We start from the raw sequence: 24,756 nt of genomic DNA on the forward strand, positions 1-24,756 counted from the left end.
TCAAAATCAAGGCGTTGGGAGATTGCATGAGACTAAGGGATTATATAAAATGGAAGAAAAAGATTTGAGGCAGACGATAGTGACACGTGTAAGGAAGAGACACAATAAATTAAGTCAATAATTGAAATTAAGTGCCCAAAGACATCATTAAATAAGAATATTACTCCCCATTTTTATATTATACTCCACTTTGTCTCAAATTCTCATTTCTTTTCTTTATTTTTTTTAAAAATATTTTTTTAATTTTTATTGTTGTGTGGTTAGAGTGGATTGCCACTTTTTTTTTCTTTTTAATTCTTTTTTAATTATATAATTAGAGTTGGCGATAAAAAAATACAGCCATCCAATTATTTTTATAAATAGTGAATTAAATTTCGTGTGATATTTATTTAATTAATTAAAAAAGAGGGTTAAATTGGATGAACTAATAGTGTGGGGGAGAGGAAATGAAAGTGGTGATGCAATGGGTTTAAAATAAGAGGGAAAATAAAAGTTAGGGCTGCGTCTGAGTGGAGAGAACATGTATGGTTTAATATCGTAAACATCAAAAGGAAATTGGAGTCTTCAACAAAATTGGTGACCCATACAAGACCAGGGTGGTCGATGTGTCCCAAGACATTGGACGACATCACAGTGTATGCGTCGTGTTATTGGGAACCGAGATGACAATGAGATGCAACGTTGTTGTGTCACAACGATTGTACGTGCATGTATGAACGACGTGTGTGGTTGAACAAGTGATGTTCGGTTGGTGAAGGCAAATCTTGCCTAAGATTCGATGTAGCCACCAACCGGGGCGAAAAATATGAATGGTGCTTGAGTTCCCCTTTAAGACTTGTCGTGAGTGTGTCAAGATCCCAACGCTGCACAGTTGAAGAATTACTGATCGTGACAGTTGATATCAACCTGTAACGGCCCAAATCCACCGCTAGCAGATATTGTCTTCTTTGAGCTTTCCCTTTCGGGCTTCCCCTCAAGGCTTTAAAACGCGTCGGCCTTCTCAGAGTCAGACACCGGACGATGTGCCAGCCTTCTCACTGTTCCCCGAAGGGGGGTAGACACGAGGCGGTGTGCCAGTAAGGACGTTGGGCCCCAAAGGGAGGTGGATTTGGGGGTGGTCTCACATCGATTGGAGGAAGGAAAGAGTGTCAGCGAGAACACTAGGCCCTAAAAGGGGGTGGATTGTGATGTTCCACATTGGTTGAGGAAGAGAACAAAACACCCTTTATAAGGGAGTGAAAACCTTCCCTTAGCAAACGCGTTTTAAAACCTTGAGAGAAAACCCAAATAGGATAGTATCTGGTAGCAGTGGATCTGGGCCGTTACACAATCCAACCTAACGTGTACGGATTGAGTTGGATTATCAATTTATTTGGGTTTGGTCAAGAGATTACAATATGTCTAAAAATATCTAAACTCGATCAACTCATCACATATAAATACCCTTTAACTCAAGAAATACCATGTATGACAAGTATAAATACGACAAATCACATTAAATAACGTATAGGAACAAAATGAAACTTAAAATTATAATAAAAATAGAAATGGGTTTGGAGTAAGGACAAGACAAGGAGCGATTAGAAGAGATGATATATGGAATGGGCGAAGGAATGTCCATGAACCAATGACGTCGCAACCAAATTGCCTGTCTTCTCAGGGCATTCACTATTACCTTACAAATCTCTCATACACTCCAAAGGACACTCCTCGTCACCTTTTCTTTTGATTTGGGTGGAATTTTAGGTGTCACTTTGGCATCCAAACATATTAACTTAAAACCAATAACCCATTTTTCCTTTCTAACCCAATGCCTTTCAAAGCCTTTTTTTTTCTTCATTTGCATTCAACGTTGTTTGCTCTTTAACTTTTTTCAATGCCACCATCATTACTCGTACAATCATAATAGGATTTAGTTCAATTATTTTGAATTATTCTCGACTTAAAATTTATCTACTTTCTTTTCTAGTTGGAATATTCTCCGACAATTGTATGTCATTATCTTACCTAATTTGTAATTTGTAATATGTTCATGTTATTTATTTTTTAGACTAAAAATTGTTCTTACATATTAAAACGGGTCCTATTAACATATTTTATCCTTGTTCACGGGTTTGTTAAAAAAGATTTAAAATTTTTATGATTAAGTCAATTTTAATATAAAAAGAATAATAAAATTGGGGTGGAGCTTGTCGTTGACGCTGAGTAGTGGAAATCAAACAATAATCGCACCAACCTTAACTGGAAATCTGCCAGCACAGCCTTAATAGTACCCAGGTCAACCTTTCATGAGAGGCGACACGTGGCTGATCGAGAACTGAAAACGACATGTCGTTGTGGAGCTTTCTTTTCATTTAGTATCGTCGTACGGTAGGAGACCTGTCGAATTCGCACTCGCAGCCTTGTGGTCACACGTATCCCACACGTGGCTTAATTTTTAAAATTATGTGACCAGAAGGACAGGACATCTTAAATCAATAAATCCATTCTCGTCCCCATTAAAATTAATGGATATTTGTTGGACGTATTAATGGGCCAAACAGGGTGCAGAGGTCTATGGGCCCAACATTCGGCCCATCATTTTTGGACCGACCTCTAAAATTAAATATTAAAGAAAGAATAAACGTGATATTTGGTTTATTAAAAATCAAAATTTTAATTATAAAAGGGGATTCCATGGATAATAATAAGAATAATAAAAAAAAAGGCCATTAAACTTATATTCGTTTATACAAAATAAATTCAATAAAATAAGTGAAAAATATTCCACTTGCAGATTATAAAATCTCCTTGTCCCCTCTCGATTTTCCTATTTAATAAAAAAATATAATCCGGCCGGATTCAGAACCCTGATTCTGATCAGCCGTCGGTTTCTGCCGCACGTTTCCCAATACCACCGCCTCAACTACCGCCTACTGTCCCCACCTATAAGACACCCACTTCTCCCAATTCGTCTTCTTTCTCACTCTCACTCTGATTGACCGTTACCCACAAAAACCATGGCGGCTATGTCACCTCACCCTTGTTCTGTCGAGAACAACATCGCTGGAGCTCAAGAGGAGGCGGAGATGGAGATGGAGACGGAGGCAGCGGCGGTGGGCCCAGATGTGACGAGGCATATTATGGTGAAGTCTTCCCGCTCCACCCAAGTCAGTTTGGAGAAAGCGGTGGTGCTGCGGCGGATCCGGCATCGGAAGCGTGTTAATAAGTTCCAGGCGGTGGTTGGAGCTCTGTTCAGCTCACCGTTCGCCGACAAAACCGACGAGACACGTCAGAGAAAATGGGTGGACGAACCCTTCACTTCACTCTAGACCAACTCCTTCTTCCCTTGCATTGTAATTGAGTCATCATTAAAATATATATATATATATATTGTTTAGATTAGAGTGTTTCTCGTGTGAAAGAATAATTATAAATTTATCTATTTTGTTCATAAATTTTTTAAATGATACATTTCGACACAAAATTAAAATTTTAGATATTTAATGGAATTTTTTTTAAAATTAAATTTAGTTTAATCCAATTATTTTTTAAAACTATAGGCCCAAAGTTGGAAATTAAGGAAGGTAGGTGGAGTGGCCCAGAACCACATAATTACATAACTGCCCATGACATGACAAAGAAATAAAAATAACACAGACAGCCCCTGAATTTACGCGAAATTATTAACAATGTGAAAAGGACAATAAAAAAAATTAAAAAAGGGCTTTACTTTTTACTTTTTACTTTTCTTTGATTTTTCTCTTAAGAAAAAAAAAAACAAGACAGATTTTCAAGTTCAATTCGGTAGTCAATGTCAAACACGATGGGCCCCACTACCAGACATTTATTGATTGATTAATTGATTAATTAATTAATTAATTAAAATCACGGGCGACCAGTGGGACCCATCAAGTACACGTGTAAAATACAAATTGACTTTTTGACTTCTTGTTGTTTCTGTTGTGGATAGCGTGCACCGGAATATTTGTTTTTATCTCATTCTTTTTATAAAAAAGGATTAAATTATATATTTCATACCAACCCTATCTAATAATTGGTTGCTACATTTCAATTTTAAAGATAAATAGAAAAAATAGGACGTTATTGTTTGTTAAATTAATATGTTGTTGCAATAGGTTATATCATGATTAATCTAAATTATTATTAAAAAACTAATGTTTAGCATAAAATATATGGATTCTTTTTTACTATTTATCAAATCATTTTGATGAAGAATTGAAAATGATGTATCGACCATCGAGGGATAAAATAGACATTTCAGATCAAACAAGAAATCAATGGGGAGCCCACCGAGCATTTTGATCATTTTTATCAATAATGCATTATTGATGTGAGTGTTTGAGTGTCCATTCAAGCTAGGTTATCGAATTTTTAGATTGGAATTTATGACTTGTCTATATTTCATAGTTTTCTCAATTATTGATAGAACTATGGATGATTCAAGATTATGCATCGAGATCTCTTACCAATTTTAGCTTGGATATTAGAAATAATTTACTAAGTAGAAAGAAAAAAAAAAAAAAAAAAAACTATAAGTGTGGATGTTGTGCTTTTAAATTCTTCGTTTTTAAACGTCTTCTCATGTGAACACTCTTGTCAATATTTTAATAAAGAATATAGTAGGTGAATGGCTAAGTCTAAGGGACCTTCATTTTATTTATTTATTATAATACATGTTAGTGAAGATTTACTAAAAGACTCGGTGTCAATAGTTGTGAGATCCCACCTCGATTAAAGAGTGGAACCAAACATTTCTTAGAAAGGTTGTCCTCACCCCCAAGGAGGGGCATGAACGTCCTCAAGAGGAGGTGTGAATTGTTAGATCACATATCGATTAGAGAGATAACAGTGATTAAATCCCTCCCAAATAGTTAGAACCAAACATTTCTAAAAGAAAAAAAAAACAGCTTATTTATTAGTTAATCAAATATTGAAGCTTGATTGACAAATCTGTTGTCCAAATTTCAGTCATTGAATTAAAAAAAATATATAGGATTAGGATGAACAGCCAATGGTTGATACCCTTTCCCTCTTCCACCTTCCTCTTGCTTTAGCTCCACACTTAGCATCCATTTTCCATCAAGCACATTCTCAAATGCCAAGAAAATTCATCAATTTCCCAGAAAATTCAATCCAAACACCAATATTTTTACTTCTTCTAGCGTTAATACTCAAAGCAGCGGCTGAATGTTCAAAATCATGCAGTCCCAACCACACCCCATACGATTTTCCCTACCCATTCGGCTTCTCCGCCGGCTGCGCAATCCGCTTGGACTGCAATCACGACGGCGCCGCCACGATCGGGGAATTCCCTGTCCAATTAATCAACTCCGACCACATCAAAGTCGTCATCAAAGCCAAATGCAACCGCCGTTTGCAAACAATCCGCCAATTCTTCAGCCCCCACTACGCCCCAACGGCCAACAACGCCATTCTTTTACAAAACTGTTCGTCTCCGATTTCGACTTGCCTTTTACCCACCACGATGGTTCAGACCAAATTCGAATCCCCCGATTGCTCTGTTAATCGCACTAGCATAAGCTGCTACACCCAAAACAACACCGCTTCCGTCGCTTTCTTGGACTTCAAAAACCTCACCGGAACCAACTGCGATTACCTTCTCTCCTCCATTTCCGCGGAGGCGCTCAACAGCAACACCTCTGCTGGAATTTCTCTGGAGATTCAAACGGTGGATCTGGGTTGGTGGCTGCAGGGGCCCTGCCGCCGGTCCTGCCATAAAGATGCTAACTGTACGGAGCTTATATCGCCGAGTGACGGGAAGCTGTCTCATCGGTGCCGCTGCCGGGAAGGGTTGGTCGGCGATGGGTATTTGACCGGCACTGGCTGCCGGAAAGGTTGGTTTTTTTTCCCCCACTTGCGATTATTATTATTATTATTATTTGTTTGTTTTATTGCGCGTGATGATTTTAAAGTCAAAAAATCATGATGAATTTCGGGGTATGGTTTCTTCATATGGTGGGATTAATTTGGTTGACTATTAATTAGTTGTTTAATTTTATAATTTAAAGTAATTAATCCAACTAATTTGTTGGAATTTAATATTATAAATTATCCAAATTTCATTAATCTGTTCATCTTCTTCCCCAAACAGCTTCAAATTGCCATGCCACTAAGTACACTCTCGCCCAATGCGGAACATCAACAACTGCCACAAGAACCGCCGTCCTCGTCGGAACTATAGTCTCCGGAGCCTTCCTCCTCGTTACTCTCCTTCTATTCTGCTGCTTCATTCGCCGTCGTTCCAATCTCAAATCTATTCACCTCAACAAAATCACCAAACGCCGCCTCGCAGAAGCCACAACCGGCGCCGGCGTATCCACCATCCACCTCTACACCTACAAAGAGATTCTAAAAGCCACCCATAACTTCTCTGAGGACTACCGCCTCGGTACCGGCGCATACGCCTCCGTCTACGTCGGGAAATTACGCGGCGAATGGGTCGCAATTAAACGCCTAAAAAATCGAGACCCCGACACAATCCAACAAGTTTTAAACGAAATCAACCTCATCTCCTCTGTCAGCCACCCTAACCTCGTCCGCCTCCTTGGCTGCTCCATGGAATCAGGCGACCAAATCCTCGTTTACGAATTCATGCCCAACGGCACTCTGTTCCAACATTTACAAAAACAGAGGGGCACCGGCCTCCCCTGGCTTGTCCGCCTCAATATCGCCGTCGAAACCGCTAATGCAATCGCTCATCTCCATTCTGCAATTAACCATCCGATCTTCCACAGAGACATTAAATCCAGTAACATATTACTTGATCATAATCTCAAATCGAAAGTGGCGGATTTCGGGCTTTCGAGATTGGGGATGGCCGAAATTTCCCACATTTCCACGGCGCCTCAGGGGACACCGGGATATCTCGATCCACAGTACCATCAGGATTTTCATCTCTCCGACAAGAGCGACGTGTACAGCTTTGGCGTAGTCCTTGTCGAATTGATCACCGCCATGAAAGTGGTGGATTTCTGCCGGCCGAAAGACGAGGTCAATTTGGCCGGTCTGGCAGTCGATCGGATCGGAAATGGGCGGCTGAGAGAAATTGTTGACCCGTTAATGGAGATGGAGTTAGACGAATGGGGAAGTTCGTCGGTGGAGAAGGTGGGGGAGGTGGCGTTCAGATGCCTGGCGTTTAATCGGGATGTAAGACCGTCGATGGTAGAGGTGGCGGCGGAGCTGGAGGAGATACGGCGGAGCCGGTGGGATGAAGGGGGAGTGAAATGTAAGGAGATAGTTGAAAGTGGAAGCTGGAAGTCTAGCCATGGAGGTGGGGATTACTTTTCAAGAGGCTCGGTCGAAGATTCATGGCTCAGTGAACAGAGCTCACCGTGTTCGAGTAGTTTGTTAAATAATATCCCTCTATGATCCCAGTTTTTCCCTTTTTATTTGCAATTTCATATAGTTTAGGTTCATATCCAAAATTATTAAAGATTGATTCGAATCTCAAACGAGTATTTTTGGCATAGATATTTGATTAACAAAATAATATGAATCTTATTTTCTCTCGTATAGATTCCTTATCACTAAAACTTGTCATTTTGATTTATTGCGAAAATTGAATGATTTAGAACACAAAACGAAAGATTGCAAGTCCATGACTATGATTCAGTGAGCTTGAATTTATTAGCTCGTAGTTGAAATCAACGTCCTTATCATACCACAACTCTACAAAGCTAATAAAATGATGTTTCATCCACAATTAACATGTTAAAGACACACCAAACACAATAATGGTACGTTTTCATCACTTCCAACCTATCATCTTTTTGCCTAAATTTGACATTTTCTAGTGTCAATGTACAGTTGAATTTGTTTTGATTTATAAAAGATAAAAAAAAAAAAAAACAGTTTGGTAAGTTATTAAAATTAATTATTACCTTGAATTTTCCAACCATTCCTAACATTTTAAATTGAAAATTAAATAAATATTATTGTCAATATTTGACCATTGAGTGGGTCAATTTTTAGGATTAAATTGAACCGCCCTAATGGAACAAAACGACGCGACCCTCAGGCTTTGGACCGGCTTGTTTGGCGAACCGAAATAAATTCTCCGCCAACCTGTCTTCATCTCTCAATTATCTTTATTATAAATAATTATTGACATTTCTATTAAAAAAGCATTTAATTTTTTTTTTTTTTTTTGTCGACAGTATTCATAATTTAAATGAAAAAGTATGGCTATCATTCAAACCATGTTTATTTTGCATGCCAGTATTATATGTCTCAATTTGCTAATATTCAATAGATTTATAACAAAAATTTAAAAAGTTATTATTTATTTCTTTGAGGAGGACCCCACTTTTGAAAAAAGTAAACTTTGGACAAAAAGAACAAGCATTCAATTCACCACCAAACTCAACCTCATTTTGGGTCTAGATTAAAAATATCATTTGAATTTCTCTCGTTTTTTTTTTTTTGTTTTTTTTTATTTATTAAAAATATGCCTAAAGTAAAAACTCTACTATTATTTCTTTTTGAAAAAAATATTTTTGTAATTATTAAACGAAAGGACTCTAAAATTCTCATTTAAAAAATTATGATATTTTTCATCTCTTTTTGGCAACGAATATCTTACTCCCACCATCGCCTCTTTTTAAATTATATATTTCATTTACTTATGTATTTACTTTTCTTTAAATTCGAGAGCTATAAATATAAGGATACATTAAAATTCAATTTTTATAAAAATATTAATCCAAGTTTAATATTTATCGACATGCATACGTTTGATTTTTTTTTAAAAAAAATACCGAAATAAAACTAAATTATATATTTTAATTGGAATTTTATAAATAATAAAAATGTTAAATGACGAAGTAAATAATAATAATAAAATAAATGATCGCATGGAAAGAAATATAAAAAGAAAAGATTTAATCACATTGGAACAGATTTATTGGTAGATATTGATAACTTGACAATCTACATCTTGAAAATGACACCCACTTTTGGGGCCCACGTGGATCTCCTTTCATTGGGTCTTATAAAGTGGTGGGGCCCACACTCCTCTTATCTTTCTAATCCCATTACTTTCTATACTAACTATACAGTTCTTTCTCTCTCCTCTAAAAAGAATTAACCCGCGTAATTTTTTTTAACCCGACGGTTATTTTTTTTCTTTCCTCCTAGAAACTTGCTTTTTTCAGGGAAGTTACAGTGATGGCGGCGCCCAACGGAGAGTTTGCGACTTCGATGTCGAAGGAGTCGTATCGGAGGAAGAATTCGACGACGAGGAGGCGAGAGATGAACACGATGAAGTCTTTACCCGCGCACTGCTTGTTCTGAACCGTCGGCGATTGAGTCTCCGGTCCGTTTGACCATAGCACGTGTTTCAGCAACCTCTCACCGTCGCCGGTGAACCGATCAGGCACGAACTCGTCGGCTCTGTCGAAGATTTTCGGGTCTCTGGTTGCGAATGGTTGGAACCCACAAATCATTTCCCCTTCTTTGATCTCGAAAGCCGCGTCGTGGCTTTCGACCACTAGGTCCTTCTTCGCCCGACCGTATTGAACCGGAACCGGCGGCTCGATTCTGAATGCTTCGTACACTACGGATTTCATTAGCGGCATCTGTTCCATGGCCCCCATCGTGATTCTCCCGCCGTTGGCTTGCACGGCGGTACGAATCTCCCTTGCTAATTGGGTGTGGAGATTCGCTCCGGCACGTCCGATCCATTTAATCATATTGGGGAAGAAAATCTTCATCCCTCCGAATGAATTGAAACACGTGGTGAAGAGCAAGTTGTGGCAAGCTTCTTCCCTCGAAATCCCCAATCTATCCGCCTCCTCAAACACCGCCTCCGACGATTGGTAAAAGAAGTCGTACAGCCGCCGGTAATCGGCTTTAATCAGCGACGGTGGAAGCCGGACCGTGCGGAGGAGGAGCTCCTCGACAACCTTAGGGAGGCCGAGTCTGAGAACAGGGCCGAGCTGGAACAGAACCCATTTCGCAATCAATTTCGGAGCGTCTCGACCCAATTTGGTATCGACTGGATTAGCGCCGAAGAGGGACCGAGCCAAGAAATTAAACGCCGCTTGTTCACCGGGAGCATTGTACTCTGCTCTGCCGACGGCAGCCAAATCCTTCTCCAGAGTCTGGAATAGCTCGGAAAAAGTAGAGTGAAATTCAGGGAGAATTTTATCACGGCGGTGCTTGAGGAGGAAGAAGATGAGCTGTTTAAGCTTCTCGTGATCGGGCTCAGATGGGTCAATATAAGAGAGAACTCTGTAGCCGCCGGTGAGTTCTGTGTAAGGCATGTAAGTTCCGGTGAAGAGATCCTTCTTCTCAACTTTAGCATTGTCGAAGAGAACAGGGAAGCTCTTGCCGTCAAGTAAAACCACAACTCGAGAATCGTTGGTGATAAATGGACCCGGCGGCATATTGGTTCTGTAAACAGTGGATTCGTAGCGAAGCATCCGAGATTTGAGATACTCTTCTCTCCCCTGATTGTAGAAATAGTCATGTCGGTCCTTCAACGCTCCGAACACCGGCGGGCCATAGTCGCCTGGAATCTTCCTCAAGGGAAGCTTCGTCGGTTCCGGAGTCGGAGCAATCCGCTGCGGCAATTGAACAGAGGATGGGGGCGAGGAAGAAGAGGAGGAGGAGACTCCGTCGGCGGCGTAGATCAGGCGTCGGGAAGGAAACCCAAGGTTAGAACGAGATCTGAGAGGCTTTTTCTGCGACGGGAATCGGGAGTGGGGTTGAGGACAAGGGAGGGTTATGGATGTTACCGACATTGTCTCTCAATTTCTCGGAAACTGTTGGAGAAATGGCGCTGTGTTTTGTTTGTGAGCAATGAAGGAAAGGGGGTTTGCCTCTATTTATATGTAATTCGTCAAGGGAAAAGGTCAGCTACACATGGAGTCGTGAAATGTATGTTGAATTGAATTTTTTGTTCACACGCATTTCGTTCTTTGACTAACCCGCCAGCTCAAATTAAAAATTAAGCTTAACATTTACCCACCACCACCTTCCTCATTCTAAACAAAACATACTTATTCACCACCACCACCACCGTCCAATGTTTTGTTCTCCTCTCCTGTCAAATTTCACAATCTAACTTCTTCAAATCTTAAAGTACTTGCTGACACATTGTTCGATGTCTAGCTTTGATATCATTTTGATTTAATTTAAAAAGAATGCACTTTTGGTCCTCGTTAGATTTTGTCCCCGGAATGGTAGAAAATCCAAAAACGGGTAATAATGAAATTACTTAGGATTCAAGAAAGGTTGTGGTTAGGTGACATGGTAGACCAAAGAACGGCAAGGACGAAATTGAGTGGCATTTTCGTGGTACAAGAATATATTCTCCTCAAAGGATGGACTATGGACCTTTTTAAAATTCTAATTAATTTTAAGTTAAAATATGTTTTTAAAATCATAGGTTAGTTTAATTTCAAACATTCCTGCTCGGTCTTCCTATAATACCTTTCTCATTCTTCCATTTTCACCTTATTTTTCAATATCATTGATTTTTATTATTCCCTAAACAACAAAAATACCCCAAACAAATTAATTCCCAATTAAACTAATTATGTTTTTTTTTATTTTTCTTTTAGAATCTAAATATATTACTGAATTTAATTTATATCCAATATTTTTTTAATAGACAAAAAAAAAAAAATGAATAGGAACACGACGTGGAACTAAAATTGGGCGGCAAAATACCACGAAAAATTTAAGGGAAAAAAAGGGGCAGACGTGGCAAGTTAGGCTGGTTCGTTCTGGGGGTGTATGGGTGGGACCCAGCCGTGTTTTGACCAACATTTATTTTTCACGTGTTTTAATTTATTATTAATAAACAAATCCTCCAAAAAATCCCTCTCTAATTCCATTCTATTCCAAATTTATTTAAGAACATTTTGTCACAATTAAATAATTTAATTTACTTAATTATTTTATTTATTTCACGAGATTTCGTAATTTTCATTTGATTAAGATTCCCCGTGTAAAATTAGTGAAAAATTAACCATTGAAGTAAAAATAACCTTTAAATATAATTGGTTTATATATATATAATATAAAAATAAAAATATGATTCATATGAAATGTAACTATTTTTTTTTTTTTTTTTTTTTTTTTTTTTTTTTTGAAGAATGAAGAATAAAATGAATTAAATCTAAAAGATAAAGACGAAATCAATAATTTGTTTAACAAAAAAAGGGAAAAAAAAAATCTAAAAACTTTGGATATGGATCACGTGGAAGATTTTCGAAAATGGTAATATTCTTATTTAAAAATATATATTATGTGTATGGTTGGATTCGCATATGAGATTTGTAACAGGCTGTTTATATTATTATATTATTTTGCTTAGAATATGATAATTGTAAATTAAATACTTGTAGCATGGATAATTTAAAACTAAATATTTTCCATTTTACTAATTTTGTTTGAGTGAGTTTGCAATCAAATATTCCACTAAATTTAAAATGAAGTGAAAAAAATTAAATACTATTTTATTTTAATATTGTTAAATTCCAAATAAACTTCTTTTTTTTTTTTTTTTTAAATTTTAAAATTGATTTAAAAATTTTAGTGATTTAAATTGTGATAAATGATTTTCCTGAAAAAGTTATATTTACAATTTATTTTTTTGGAAAAACAAAATACCATATTTTTAAATACCTTTTTTTTTTAAATGTATTATTTTAAGGCAATAAAGCGCACGTCCAAATTTCCGACGGATCTATTTGGGCCCTTATGAAAGCAACTGGATTGGGCTCCGTCCATAAAATGGGCCCTATCACCGTTTTCTTTTCTGTCAAAATTTAGTCCGCCGTTTGGATGGATAATTCACCGTCCATTCTGCCACGTGCGTATTCGTTATCCCGGCGCCGACCATCATACTCCCGAACTTCCCGGTAGTCCCCAAATCGATTCTGACCTCCACAGAAGGTTGAATTCCACTGTGCCACCTCATCATCACGGCCGGCCAAATTCCGACCAAAATATGGTTTGAATCTTCCGGCTTGTTTGGTTGGTATTAAAAAAGCACACCAAATGACGGCCTCTTCTTCATCTCCATGAGTTCTTGGGAGGGTTAAACATATTGGAGGGAGGGGCAATTAGAGGTGCAGGTGCTGACCAACTCTCCTTTCTGGTTACCAAAATGGTAGAAACCAAAGTTGGTGAGAATATGCTTAGGCTATTCCAATTAGATCATGAGTCGTTGAAAGTTCGTAATAGCCTAAGCCCATCGCTAGTAGATATTGTTTGTTTTGGCTTATTACGTATAGCTGTTAGATTCACAGTTGTAAAATGCATCTATGGGTGAGAAGTGACGCAATATCTACCACTCAAAAGTGTGCATAGATATGAAAATATTATTACTCAACGAAAGAATACAGATTTAAGAATAAGAAAAAGAATTGGGATCAAAATAGTTCAATCTTCATTGATATTCACGATCTTTAAATAGGATACAAGATACTAAATAATATCTACCAAGAAAATATAAACTAACTAAATCCTGTAATAAAATAAAATATACTACTATTCAAATTCAACTGATTACGATATCTAACATATATTTCCTAACTCATATATATTCTGGAAGATTACGAATATCATATATTCCATAACTAATTCAAACTAAAATAAGTTGCACTAAATTATGACAGCCTCCCTTAGTGCAAGCTTATTTCTCAATAACTCCGAGAGCCTTTACGAAAAACTTCAAATTTCACTTTGGTAAGTGTCTTAGTTAATATGTCTGCAACTTGCTCATTAGTATGTATTTCCTGCAATTCAACATCCTGCGTTAACACTTTCTCTCGAACAAAATAATCTACGAAGAATTTCTTCCAGCTAGGCTTGCTTATGGACTTCTTAGGCATGCCACCACCTGAATAAGACATTGACAGATCATGTTGAATGATTTCCTTCTTAATAAGTTCCACATCACAGCGATTCAATCGGGTAATCTTCTGAAAAGATCTCATTTTGAGAGCATTTGACAGTTCCGGTCTCAAAACAGTCTTCTCTCCAATGGTCTTAAACTTTGAGGCTTCAACAACTATAAAAGCTCCTTCACCATTTGAGTCCACGTAAAGTTCACCCAAAATATTTGCAGGAGCTTTATATCCTTGGTCAAGGTCCAAGGCATCCTTACTATGATCACCAAGGGCATGCTTTAGCTTCTGAGCAAGGGACTCATCTTCTTCAACTACCCAACCATCATGCTCATCATAAGCACTGTCACCGTTGTCACTATATGCATAGTCCTGACTTAAGAGGGTATCAAATCGATCATCTAAAAGCTGTCGAGTTCGTGGCTTATCAACATCATCCTCCACATGGTCAACATCTGCATCCTCAAAAATGTCGTCGCCAAAAGATTTGTTATTAACAATATTCTGGCTTCCTGTCGCCTTCTCAAAATCCTTAGCCACACTGAACTTATTATCCATTGAACCATCCTCCCCTTCTTCACATAAATTTACCTGAACTACGAAATCCTCCTCCAAGTCCTCAACATCAGACCCAAATCGTGATAAATCATCATCATCATCAAGCAGTGCAGCTATTTCTGGGTCAGACTGGGGCGGAGCATCAGTAGCCGAATCCTGCGAATTGGTAGTTTGATCCAAATGCTCCAAGATGAGAAAATCGTCAGCCTCAGAGGGGAGGTAATGACCGTCAAGATCGTCAAACGTTAGCTCGACAACTTCATTTTCGTCGAATCTCAAATCCAAGGCCGTTGAGTAAACAGAAGGGTCATCAGGGGCAATAGTATTGAAATCGGAGAAAAAGAGAGAGTCCAGATGCGAAATTTGGAGAGAATCAAACTCAGAAGCGTAAGTAGTGGAATTAGAATTTTGATCACCTGTAGAGACGTCATCTTGGTATACGGCTGAAGTCACGTTTGTTGGCTGGTCAAGAACCTCAGTGGTTAAGCAATATTCCCAAATTGGATCTGGAGAACTTTTATTTTCATGTACCGTATTTGCTTCTGATTCCTGCATCTTGACTCGGCAATTTGGTTTAATATGGCCTGGCTTTCCGCAATGATCACACACCACTTTCGCCTGACAATCTTGTTTAAAGTGGCCTGGTTTTCCACACCTGTAACAAGCTTTAAATGGCTTCTTTGACCACTCCTCACTTCTTAATTGATTCCGATTGCTAGATGAAGGCTTTGAATGAAAATTCTGTCTCCTTTGATCTTTGACATACAACACATCTTCTGACTTTTGGGAAAATTCGTTGCTGCTAGTCATTTGCTTAATCAATGCTTCCTGATTGGAAAGAAGATTCTCCAGTTCAATAACTGTAGGCTGATTTGCCCACCCTTGTATTGAGGAAACAAATGGCATAAACTCTTTTCGTAATCCACGAATAAGATAACGCCGTAATCGAGCCTCACTCACTGGCTCCTCAGCATCTAATTCTGAAATTTCAGAACACAGATTTTCCACTTTCAAAAAATATTCTTCAACAGAAAAATTACCTTGAGTTACCATAGCTAGTTCATTCTCTAGAAATTGCAGTCGAGCGGTATTTTTCTTAGTGAACAACTTTTGAAGTGTATCCCATACTTGCTTTGGTGACTTTAAACCACGAACATGATCAATATACTCCTTGCTAATCAAAGTCCGCAAAGTAAACAAGGCTTTTCCGCATTTGATCTTCCATTGTTGGCGTAATTTTGCATTCTGTGGAGTATCGGCTGGAATTTCTGTGTCATCACCTTCAATTAAATCCCACAGATCTTGCCCTTGTAGATAAGCTTCCATGCATAACTTCCAATAACTATAGTTATTGCCAACGAGCTTCTCCATAGCTACACCCATAGAAGCACTCCCACTATTCATCTCGTTGAGTAATAATATCAAACCGTACCAACTTGGCTCTGATACCAACTGACGCAATATCTACCACTCAAAAGTGTGCATAGATATGAAAATATTATTACTCAACGAAAGAATACAGATTTAAGAATAAGAAAAAGAATTGGGATCAAAATGGTTCAATCTTCATTGATATTCACGATCTTTAAATAGGATACAAGATACTAAATAATATCTACCAAGAAAATATAAACTAACTAAATCCTGTAATAAAATAAAATATACTACTATTCAAATTCAACTGATTACGATATCTAACATATATTTCCTAACTCATATATATTCTGGAAATATCATATATTCCATAACTAATTCAAACTAAAATAAGTTGCACTAAATTATGACAAGAAGTTTCAACAAAATACTTCGTTATTCTCTTCAACCGATGTAGGATCTTACAGGGTTGGTTTTGTTTTCTGCTTCCATCATGTATGCGCCCATGGTTTTGCTTTCCGCTTTCATCATGTAAGTACCTAAGTTTATTAGGCTTCCCCTCAGGATTTTTAAAACGTATCTATTAGTGAGATGGTTTCACACCCTTATAAGGAATGATTCGTTCCTCTATCAAACTGAGGTGGGATTTCACAGTTCACCCCCGAGTATCTAGCTCTGATACTATTTGTAATTGTCCAAGTCCACCGTTTGCAGATATTGTCATTTTTTGGCTTTCCATAAAAATATTAAAACGTGTCGAGTTAGAGAAATTCTCTATATCTTTATAAGAAATGCTTTGTTCCCTCTACAACCGATATGAGACCTCGCACATCGGGATGCCCACGTAACAACCGTAACCGTCTGATCACGAGATAACAAGAGCTACATTCAACTGATGTGGCTGTCCCTCTAACACCTTGTATTCAGCTTGTCGCAAAAACATGAAACAATTTTGAAATTTGGCTAATAATTCTAATGCAAAAAATAAATAAAAGAAAATAAGCATGAAAAACAAATTATTTAAGGTGTGAAAACAAGTCCGGAAAGCCATGAAGTCAGGATTTTAAAATAATTTTTACTTCAGCCGTCACTATTGACAATTAAAAATCAATTGCCACGCGTCAAATAACATGGTTTAAAAATTAGTAAAAATAATATTTTAAATTGACCGTTTAATTTATGGTCAACTCAATCCTCAAATATAGTAAATTAAAGGAATCTTTAAGGTATATATTTTTCATGCGTTTTATAAATTTTGTCCATTCTTTTTCAAATCTCTCCTAAATCTTTCAAACCAAATTTTTTTATTTAAATTATTCCCATAACATCCTTTCATTAAATTGCTCGAGCCTCGCAACGATTTAATACAAATGACGAAAATCATAAATTTTTATACGTGTATGATAATCATCATTAACTCTACTTTTTCTCAATAAAAACTATTTTGAGAATTCACTCGTATCCTCGTGAAAAGATTTCTCTCATTTGAGACTTGATTTGATAGTCTGTCTATACTGCAAGACATAAGTAAAAGGTAGTCAATATAAAAAATATTTATCGAGCTCAAGTACAAGTGGCTCGCTCACACATGTACAATTGAATATACAGCCGTGGAACTTCAAAATCCCTCACGAGACTCGGTAGGCATTATCAATAATATGTAGAAAAAATTTATCTTTTTCTTTATCTTTGGAAATTGTGGTTACTCTTCCCCTCCACAAAGGAGTAAAAAGAAAAAGTTACAGAGAGCTTGAAATAGTCAAACAGTTGGCAACACAAAAGTCAAAGAACCCGACAGCGCCATGATTTTGCCTAATTTCCAAGTTTCTTAATCATTAATTAATATCCTTCGACTTGGAATCGAACTCTGTTGTTCGTAGTAGCCACTGGGCTTCGAATCCTTCATGAATTCCACCGTTTTTTTTGAAGAATCTCTCAACTTTTTCCACTTTTTTACTTCAATCTTTCTGGAAATTGTTATGATCTCTCCTAATTGTTGAAGAAATGAATCCATCTTTTGGGATCATCCGCCGACTTTCCCACCTTTTCTTCCCCCTTTTTTTTCTCGTAATTGTAAGCGTAGGCGACATTATAGGAAGAAATTATCCATTATTTCCTTTGTTTTCCCCTTTCTTTACGCTTTCTTCTCTTAGAACCCTTTTGGGGTTTATTGTGGTTGGGGCCCCCACGTTGTATATATGTCTTCTAAGCATTAAACTCTTTGATTTTTCCCAACTGGGTTTGATGTTCCTTCGTCATTCCCTATTGGGTTTAGGTTAATACGCCTAAATCCCATTCTTTGACTTTGAATTTCTCAACCCATCTTTGCGTGTCTGCTTCGCCGTATTCCTTTTGCTGATGTATGAATGTTAGAATAGCCTTCAACTCTTCTTTCTCTCTGTTTTATTTACAAAATTACCTGATTTCAACAATTATATCGCTCTCCTTTTTCCTACCTCAATACTTTCTTCGCTTACCAGACGGATTGGATTCTCTGATTACTGCGTAATTCTGGGTTTCTTTTAGCGATTTGGGATCGTTTTCTTATCTGGGTCTCTCCTGCTTCCGCCATTCTTGCAGCTTCTTCGTTGATTTCTGGAGGTGAGTTACATTCATCTCAAACAACCAATTCAATTTCAACCATATTTTAGGGATGTTGATGGATTTGGTATTTTCTTTTGTGGAGATTTGTTCTTGTTTGAATTTCGTATTGGTTTAAATGGTTGTATTGATTTGATGATTGTTGTATAGCTGAAACTTACGATTAGAGGGATATACTGAAGGATCCATGCCTATATTTATGTGCTTTTCTTTCATCGTTTTATTGGCTGCGGTTTTCCCAGGTAAAGTTTTTGATTGATCATGGGCAGATAAGAGGCAGATAAGAGTAAACGCCATGGGTTGGCTAAGCAAAATTTTGAAAGTTGGATCTGGAGATAAAATAACTGGAAGGAATTACCAAACCGAGCTCGAGGAGGATCCAAATTCTCGTCTGCCCTCGACTTCGGAGGTGATGGGAACACTACTTACAATCATCTCTTTTTGAACCAACAACATCGGTTGGAGAGGGGAACGAAGCATTCCTCGTAAGGGTGTGGAAACCTCTTCCTATAGTCCAAAGAGGACAATATCTATTAGCAGTGGACTTATTTTTAATGTTGGAACTCCTGAGTTTCGTTGAATCTTCTATCTCATTACCTCGCCATTCTAACGTACTGTGGTGGGAATTTGATAACAGGGATTATGGTCCGAAAACGAGAACGAAGACATCGATCGTGCAATAGCACTTTCTCTTGTAGAAGAGAGTCAGAAGGCAAATAATGTGATTGGTGAGTGCAGTGTGTTCATGTTCCTATGTCTAATTTACACAAGAATATAGGATTTGGCACATGGGAGTCCGATACTTTAGCGGTACACATACACATCTTAGGTTGTTTCGAAGACGATTTGTATATTGTGATACACTATAATGTGTTAGTTCTTGAAACTCTTGATAGATCGTGATTATCAATTGGAAGAAGATGAACTGCTAGCCAAAGCAGTACAAGAAAGCCTCAACTTTGAGCCTCCTCCACAATATACAAGCGGAAATGCATATCAACCTTATCTACCTCAATATCAATTTGGTTCCAGGTACCTCAATATCAACTTCTTCTGCTTTTGAATCTATTTAATTGCTAAGAACACAAAATTTCGAGACCTTCGTGCTTGTGAACCTTTTCGTTTCTTTATTGAAGTCTTGATTCTTGTTAGGATATGTGCTGGCTGCTATAATGAGATTCGCTATGGACGTTACTTGAGCTGCCTGAATTCATTTTGGCATCCAGAATGTTTCCGTTGTCGTGCTTGCAACGTCCCGATATCAGACTATGAGGTGAACAATGTTATCTGCATCATTCCAGAGTTAAACGTATTTTTCGTGGCTCTAGCTGACAAGACGTTACCGTTCCTTCTTATAGTTTTCTACTTCTGGGAATTTTCCTTATCATAAATCTTGCTACAAGGAGAGTTATCACCCAAAATGTGATGTTTGCAAGCACTTTGTAAGTACTTTCTAACTTTTAACTCAGCTGCTTTCATGAGCTTGTCTGGTAAAAGAGTGAGCATTCTATGTTTTTCATCAAATATGTACTCATAGTCAATTGGTGTTGGGATTTGGGATATGTGTCTCATGAACAGATTCCAACAAATCCTACTGGTCTTATTGAATATAGGGCGCACCCTTTCTGGATACAGAAATACTGCCCGTCTCACGAATATGATGCCACTCCTCGATGTTGCAGTTGTGAACGAATGGAGGTCAGTGGTCGAAATACTGTCTGTCTCTAAGTTCTTCAAGAAAATCTTGATTTCCATAAATTCTTGACCGAAGTGTTGGATGTTTTGTATTTACCAGCCACGAGACGTTAAGTATATTTCACTTCATGATGGTCGAAAGCTTTGCCTCGAGTGTCTCGACTCTACGATCATGGACACAAACGAATGTCAACCTCTGTATTGCGAGATACAAGCATTTTATGATAGTTTGAATATGAAAGTAGAGCAGGATGTTCCGTTGCTTTTGGTCGAAAGGCAAGCACTAAACGAAGCGAGAGAAGGCGAAAAACATGTAACTAAACAACCCCTTTAGCTGTAATGTTTGGTTCTTAAGTAAGTATTGGGAATCTGTGTTGATTTTTGTTGTCCTTGTTAGGGTCATTATCATATCCCCGAGACAAGAGGACTGTGTCTTTCAGAGGAACAAACCATCAGCACTGTAAGAATTTGTCCTCCTTTTTTTGGGTTATGAACCAAGTTGTTCATTGATCAAAGCACAAAAAACTAGAGACTTAACTCAACTCATCTAAAAACTCGCAGGTTCTTAGGCGGCCTAGATATGAAAGGGGAAATCGAGCAACGAGCACGATGTCAGAGCCCTACAAATTAACACGCCATTGTGAGGTCACTGCAATTCTGATCCTGTTTGGTCTTCCTAGGTATGTAATAATCTGCATTTTGAGATCCCACGCTGGTTGGAGAGGAGAACGAAGCATTCCTTATAAGGGTGTGGAAACTTCTCTCCAGCACACATGTTTTATAAACCTTGAGGGGAAGTCCGAAAAGGGAAAGCCTAATAAGAAAAATATCTACTAGCGGTGGGCTCGAGCTGTTACAAATAGTATCAGAACCATCGATTGCTTATTTATTGTATGGAGCATTTAGCAGCTACGTTATGTGCAATTTTTAAGCAACAAATTTAGAGCAGGATCCAAAATACTGACATAATGGTAATATTAGTTCTTGTGTGTCTTACCCATCTGGGATTCTTGACGTTCACAGGTTGCTTACCGGGTCGATTTTAGCTCACGAGATGATGCACGCATGGCTACGTCTTAAAGGTGCGTTTTATTTCATTTGGATTAGACAAAAAAATAATCCTCAACACTCTATATCCATGTTCTGTTGTTTGATATTCTGATACAATGGTTTTCAAAGGTTTTCGAACTCTAAGTCAAGACGTGGAAGAAGGTATCTGTCAAGTTCTAGCACACATGTGGCTGAGTGCCGAGCTCACGTCTAGCCAAGCTTACAACAATGTCGCGTCGACCTCGTACTCGGGTGCTGGAAAAAGAATGTCTAAATTTGAGAGAAAACTTGGGGAGTTGTTTAAACATCAGATAGAGTCAGACATGTCCCCAGTGTATGGAGATGGATTCAGGGCTGGGCAGATGGCTGTGAACAAATACGGTCTTCGGAGTACTCTGGATCATATTCAAATGACTGGAACCTTTCCTCATTGAAACTGGACATCTGTTCCCTTCCTTAAACCATTTCGATTCTTTTCATTTCTTCATTTCTTTTCTTGGCCTTCCATATTTACAGCTAAGGCCAAATGAGTAAGTTAATTAGATTCATTTATTTTAATGCTTATAGTTTCACATTTGTCTCTCCCTCTCTTCTACCATTGTATTGATCACGCTCGCCATACGACAATAGTCACCGTTGTTGCTTCTGAACGACACGAGCAATGTCATACCAGGGTGGAGATCCAATTCTTCAAACCCATTTGCAAATTTTAGATCCTCGCATGTTACGGAACCTGGGTACTCGTCGGCGTGGCTTTAAAGGATCCTAAATTTTCCTTTTTTGCATAGCTACGATGAACATAATACCAAAAGTAAAATTAGAAAAATATAAAGAGAGAAAAAAAAAAGAAAAAAAGAAAAAAAGAAAAAGAAAATTGTTTGTAAGAACCAGAAGCCCAGCCCAATATACTAAAATATCAAGCTGAGCATAATATGTAGAAGCCCAGCCCAATATAATGGTAAAGAGAAGCCCATGGATCTTAAAACTGAGACAGAAAAGCCCATGAAATCGCCACCCAAGCCCAAAAGGAGCCCAAAAGAAGCCCAAAAGGTTCTTTCTTTCATAGCTTAGACGAAAAGTATTGTTTGGATGCGGTAGTTAAGAGTGCGTAATCCGGGATAATAGATATGATTTAGCCTGCAGCCAAACAGTGTCTCTCACCACCCAACTCTGAGAGTTACCACTTACCACATTCTTATTTATTTACTGACTAATCCCATTCCTATGGTTCTAAATATATATATTTTAATTATTTGATGACTAAAAATAAAAAATAAAAAAAATGTGGGAGGCAATTAATTAGAATTAATGGTGGAAAAGTATTTATTATTGGGAAATTAGAGGGGGCAATACAGTGGCATTATGACCAATTTTCTTTTTTATTTAAAAATGTTTATAAGAAAATGAAAAACGTGAACTATACAAGCTTTTGAATACAATTATACAGATAATTCATACGGATTCTGTGTATCTTCTCAAATATTAAGTCTCCTGTTATCCTTTATTATTATTATTATTATTTTTATTTTTTATTTTTACCTCAAAATTAAGCTCAACATTTCCGGACAGCCGGACAATCGTACCTTCTCCGGACAGCCGTCGCCTTCCTCTGTAATCCTAAAAACGAGGCCGTTTCGAGGAGCTTCAACTAATCAAGACTCCAATGAAAATGGAGTTTGCAACAGATCATAAGGGACCCACAAAGCATCCAATGGACACGGCCGGTTCGCATCGAGCCGGGCCCATGGCTTCCCCTTTCCGCTCCAATGCAGTAGGCTCACTGGACCGGGGTGTAGATCTCGACAGAGTCCCCGGAAATTGTCACCGCCGAGACCGTGTTGGTTCCAGCGGTGGTCCACGGGGGCAATGTTTCCGGCGAAAACGAGCATGAATGGCGGCAGAGATCCCAGCTCGTAGATCCTTATCCGCTTCTGAAGCTCCATCCATTCCTCGATTTTGGCGGTGAAATCGCCGAGGCGCCACCGGGCGAGGTCGATGACCATGACGCCGGTGTTGAAATAACAGGGGTTGCGATTGGCGAAGGTGAGAGACAGAGAGGGATTGGACCAGAATGTGGGAGTGAAATAGTAGGTGAAATTGGCGTTGCAGTACTCCGGGGCGGCTAAAACGGCATCGTTTAGAGGGGTATTAGCGAGATTCGCGATGTCGTCGACGAGGATTAGATCGGAATCGAGATAGACGACACGACGGACACAGAGAGGAAGGAGGTCGGCCAAGTAACTACGCGCGTAATTCAAAGGGCAATCCAGAGCCGATCGGATGGAGGTGGAGATCAGACGAGACACGGCGTCGTCGTCGAACGGGTAGATTTGGAATTTCAGGTATGGAAAGGAGGAGGAAATGGTGGCGCGTAGATCCGACGCGTTTGCAGAGGCAGAGGAAACGAAATGGAATATTACATTTTGGGGGCAAGTGGAATGTTGCAGAACGGAGAGGACGGCCGCCATGGACCCTCGGATGTATGCGGTGTCCAATGTCATCGCCACGTGGATGCCGTCGTATGAGCAAAGTCGGTTACCGTTTTCCTCGCCAGTGACGACCAAGGGGCAGTCCGGGGAGTTATAGAATTGGGGGGCCTCCTTGAATACAGCAATGGCATCGGCGGCGGTTATGGACGAAATGAAGAAGAAGAAGAAGAAAAGGAAGAGAAGGGAGGGCGGCGGCGGAGGTGGTGGTGGTTCGAACATCGCGGCGGGCGGCGAGAATGATTGAGGAAAGTAGGAAATGTAAAAGATGGGTTTTATGAGTAAGGTGAGAATGAGAGAGATAGGGACGGGCCGGTGGTGAGTTGCTTTAGCTTTCAAATATGGTTTCACAAAATATTCCACAAAAATTAAAAATTAAAAATTAAAAATTAAAAATTAAAACAATTCTCGTTGAGTTTTGTATATAAATAAATAACTTCTAAAATTATTTATATTATATTTAAATTTAAATTGAAAATAAATAACAATTTAACTTGCGTTTTAATGTCAAATATTTCATCTCTCTCCTTCCTAATTTGGGACTTTAATAAATTTGAAATAGTCAATATTTACTAATCTATTTGTGATAAGAAAAATGTTAAAAATATTAATATCAATTTAAAGGCTTCTATAAAATTATTAAATATCATAACATTTAGTTAATTATAATTTAGAGTGGAAAAAAAAAAAGAGAGAATATTTTGAAGGCTTAAAAAAACAAACACAGAAGGGAAAAGGGTAAGTAAAAGTAGGTGGGGGTAAAAGGCGGAGGTAATATTTGTGCTTTTTTTACATGCACGTAACATTCGTCCAGAAAGGTGACAATCGACATGTCGTATTCACATGGTGTTGAGTAGTGGGTACCTTTTTTTAAAAAATTATTTAATATTCTAAATTTATAAGCATGTGATGACGTTGTTTGTGATGTAATTTTACCACTAAATCAAAATCACAAAATAATAAAATTGGTTAGTCAAGGAAGGATAAATATAAAATTATTCCTAATACTTTAATCAATTTAGATGTCCTATGTTTTAGAACATATTATACTTTGCTCCTCAAATAAAAATAATTTTATTCAGGGTCTAAGTTGATACTGGTTTCTTTAA

At 38.1% G+C, this 24,756-nt stretch overlaps 4 protein-coding genes across 5 annotated transcripts; 2 read left to right on the forward strand and 2 right to left on the reverse strand.

Moving 5' to 3' along the window:
- Positions 1 to 4,936: 4,936 nt before the first annotated feature.
- Positions 4,937 to 7,492, forward strand: LOC111806098 (wall-associated receptor kinase-like 14). The gene is made up of 2 exons (XM_023691454.2): positions 4,937 to 5,858; positions 6,116 to 7,492. Exons 1-2 carry the CDS (start codon positions 5,015 to 5,017, stop codon positions 7,390 to 7,392), a joined length of 2,121 nt encoding a protein of 706 aa, XP_023547222.2. The 5' UTR covers positions 4,937 to 5,014; the 3' UTR covers positions 7,393 to 7,492.
- Positions 7,493 to 8,889: 1,397 nt separating this feature from the next.
- Positions 8,890 to 10,835, reverse strand: LOC111806033 (allene oxide synthase 1, chloroplastic). Its single transcript, XM_023691365.2, has one exon. The coding sequence runs from the start codon at positions 10,764 to 10,766 to the stop codon at positions 9,156 to 9,158; it is 1,611 nt and encodes a 536-aa protein (XP_023547133.2). The 5' UTR covers positions 10,767 to 10,835; the 3' UTR covers positions 8,890 to 9,155.
- Positions 10,836 to 17,968: 7,133 nt separating this feature from the next.
- LOC111805992 (protein DA1) lies at positions 17,969 to 21,742 on the forward strand. The gene is made up of 12 exons (XM_023691307.2): positions 17,969 to 18,416; positions 18,659 to 18,825; positions 19,054 to 19,144; positions 19,313 to 19,448; positions 19,569 to 19,689; positions 19,775 to 19,858; positions 19,995 to 20,114; positions 20,212 to 20,424; positions 20,509 to 20,571; positions 20,673 to 20,791; positions 21,135 to 21,193; positions 21,291 to 21,742. Exons 2-12 carry the CDS (start codon positions 18,712 to 18,714, stop codon positions 21,593 to 21,595), a joined length of 1,425 nt encoding a protein of 474 aa, XP_023547075.1. The 5' UTR covers positions 17,969 to 18,416; positions 18,659 to 18,711; the 3' UTR covers positions 21,596 to 21,742.
- Positions 21,743 to 21,809: 67 nt separating this feature from the next.
- On the reverse strand, positions 21,810 to 23,884 carry LOC111805993 (putative galacturonosyltransferase-like 1). 2 transcript variants are annotated; one of them, XR_015422916.1, is made up of 2 exons: positions 22,745 to 23,794; positions 21,810 to 21,949 (listed from the first exon to the last, which is right to left on the reverse strand). XR_015422916.1 is itself a non-coding variant. In XM_023691309.2 (1 exon), exon 1 carries the CDS (start codon positions 23,867 to 23,869, stop codon positions 22,814 to 22,816), a length of 1,056 nt encoding a protein of 351 aa, XP_023547077.1. In that variant the 5' UTR covers positions 23,870 to 23,884; the 3' UTR covers positions 22,517 to 22,813. The 2 variants fall into 2 exon arrangements, 1 of the variants encoding a protein (XP_023547077.1); XM_023691309.2 differs by lacking the exon at positions 21,810 to 21,949 and having other exon boundaries at positions 22,517 to 23,884.
- Between the last annotated feature and the right edge of the window lie 872 nt (positions 23,885 to 24,756).

This window comes from Cucurbita pepo, chromosome 11 (genome assembly GCF_057944985.1).
Source record: "Cucurbita pepo subsp. pepo isolate OVF chromosome 11, ASM5794498v1, whole genome shotgun sequence".
NCBI classification, from domain to species: Eukaryota; Viridiplantae; Streptophyta; class Magnoliopsida; order Cucurbitales; family Cucurbitaceae; genus Cucurbita; species Cucurbita pepo.

What these genes read in the sequence shown, in the direction of transcription:
- LOC111806098 (XM_023691454.2), top strand. Translation starts at nt 5,015, where the DNA reads ATGGTTGATACCCTTTCCCTCTTCCACCTTCCTCTTGCTTTAGCTCCA. An exon ending in CGGCACTGGCTGCCGGAAAG is followed by an intron (nt 5,859 to 6,115) that starts GTTGGTTTTTTT and finishes TTCCCCAAACAG; the next exon opens with CTTCAAATTGCCATGCCACT.
- LOC111806033 (XM_023691365.2), bottom strand. Translation starts at nt 10,766, where the DNA reads ATGTCGGTAACATCCATAACCCTCCCTTGTCCTCAACCCCACTCCCGA.
- LOC111805992 (XM_023691307.2), top strand. Translation starts at nt 18,712, where the DNA reads ATGGGTTGGCTAAGCAAAATTTTGAAAGTTGGATCTGGAGATAAAATA. An exon ending in CGAGAGAAGGCGAAAAACAT is followed by an intron (nt 20,425 to 20,508) that starts GTAACTAAACAA and finishes TGTCCTTGTTAG; the next exon opens with GGTCATTATCATATCCCCGA. An exon ending in ATCCTGTTTGGTCTTCCTAG is followed by an intron (nt 20,792 to 21,134) that starts GTATGTAATAAT and finishes TGACGTTCACAG; the next exon opens with GTTGCTTACCGGGTCGATTT.
- LOC111805993 (XM_023691309.2), bottom strand. Translation starts at nt 23,869, where the DNA reads ATGTTCGAACCACCACCACCTCCGCCGCCGCCCTCCCTTCTCTTCCTT.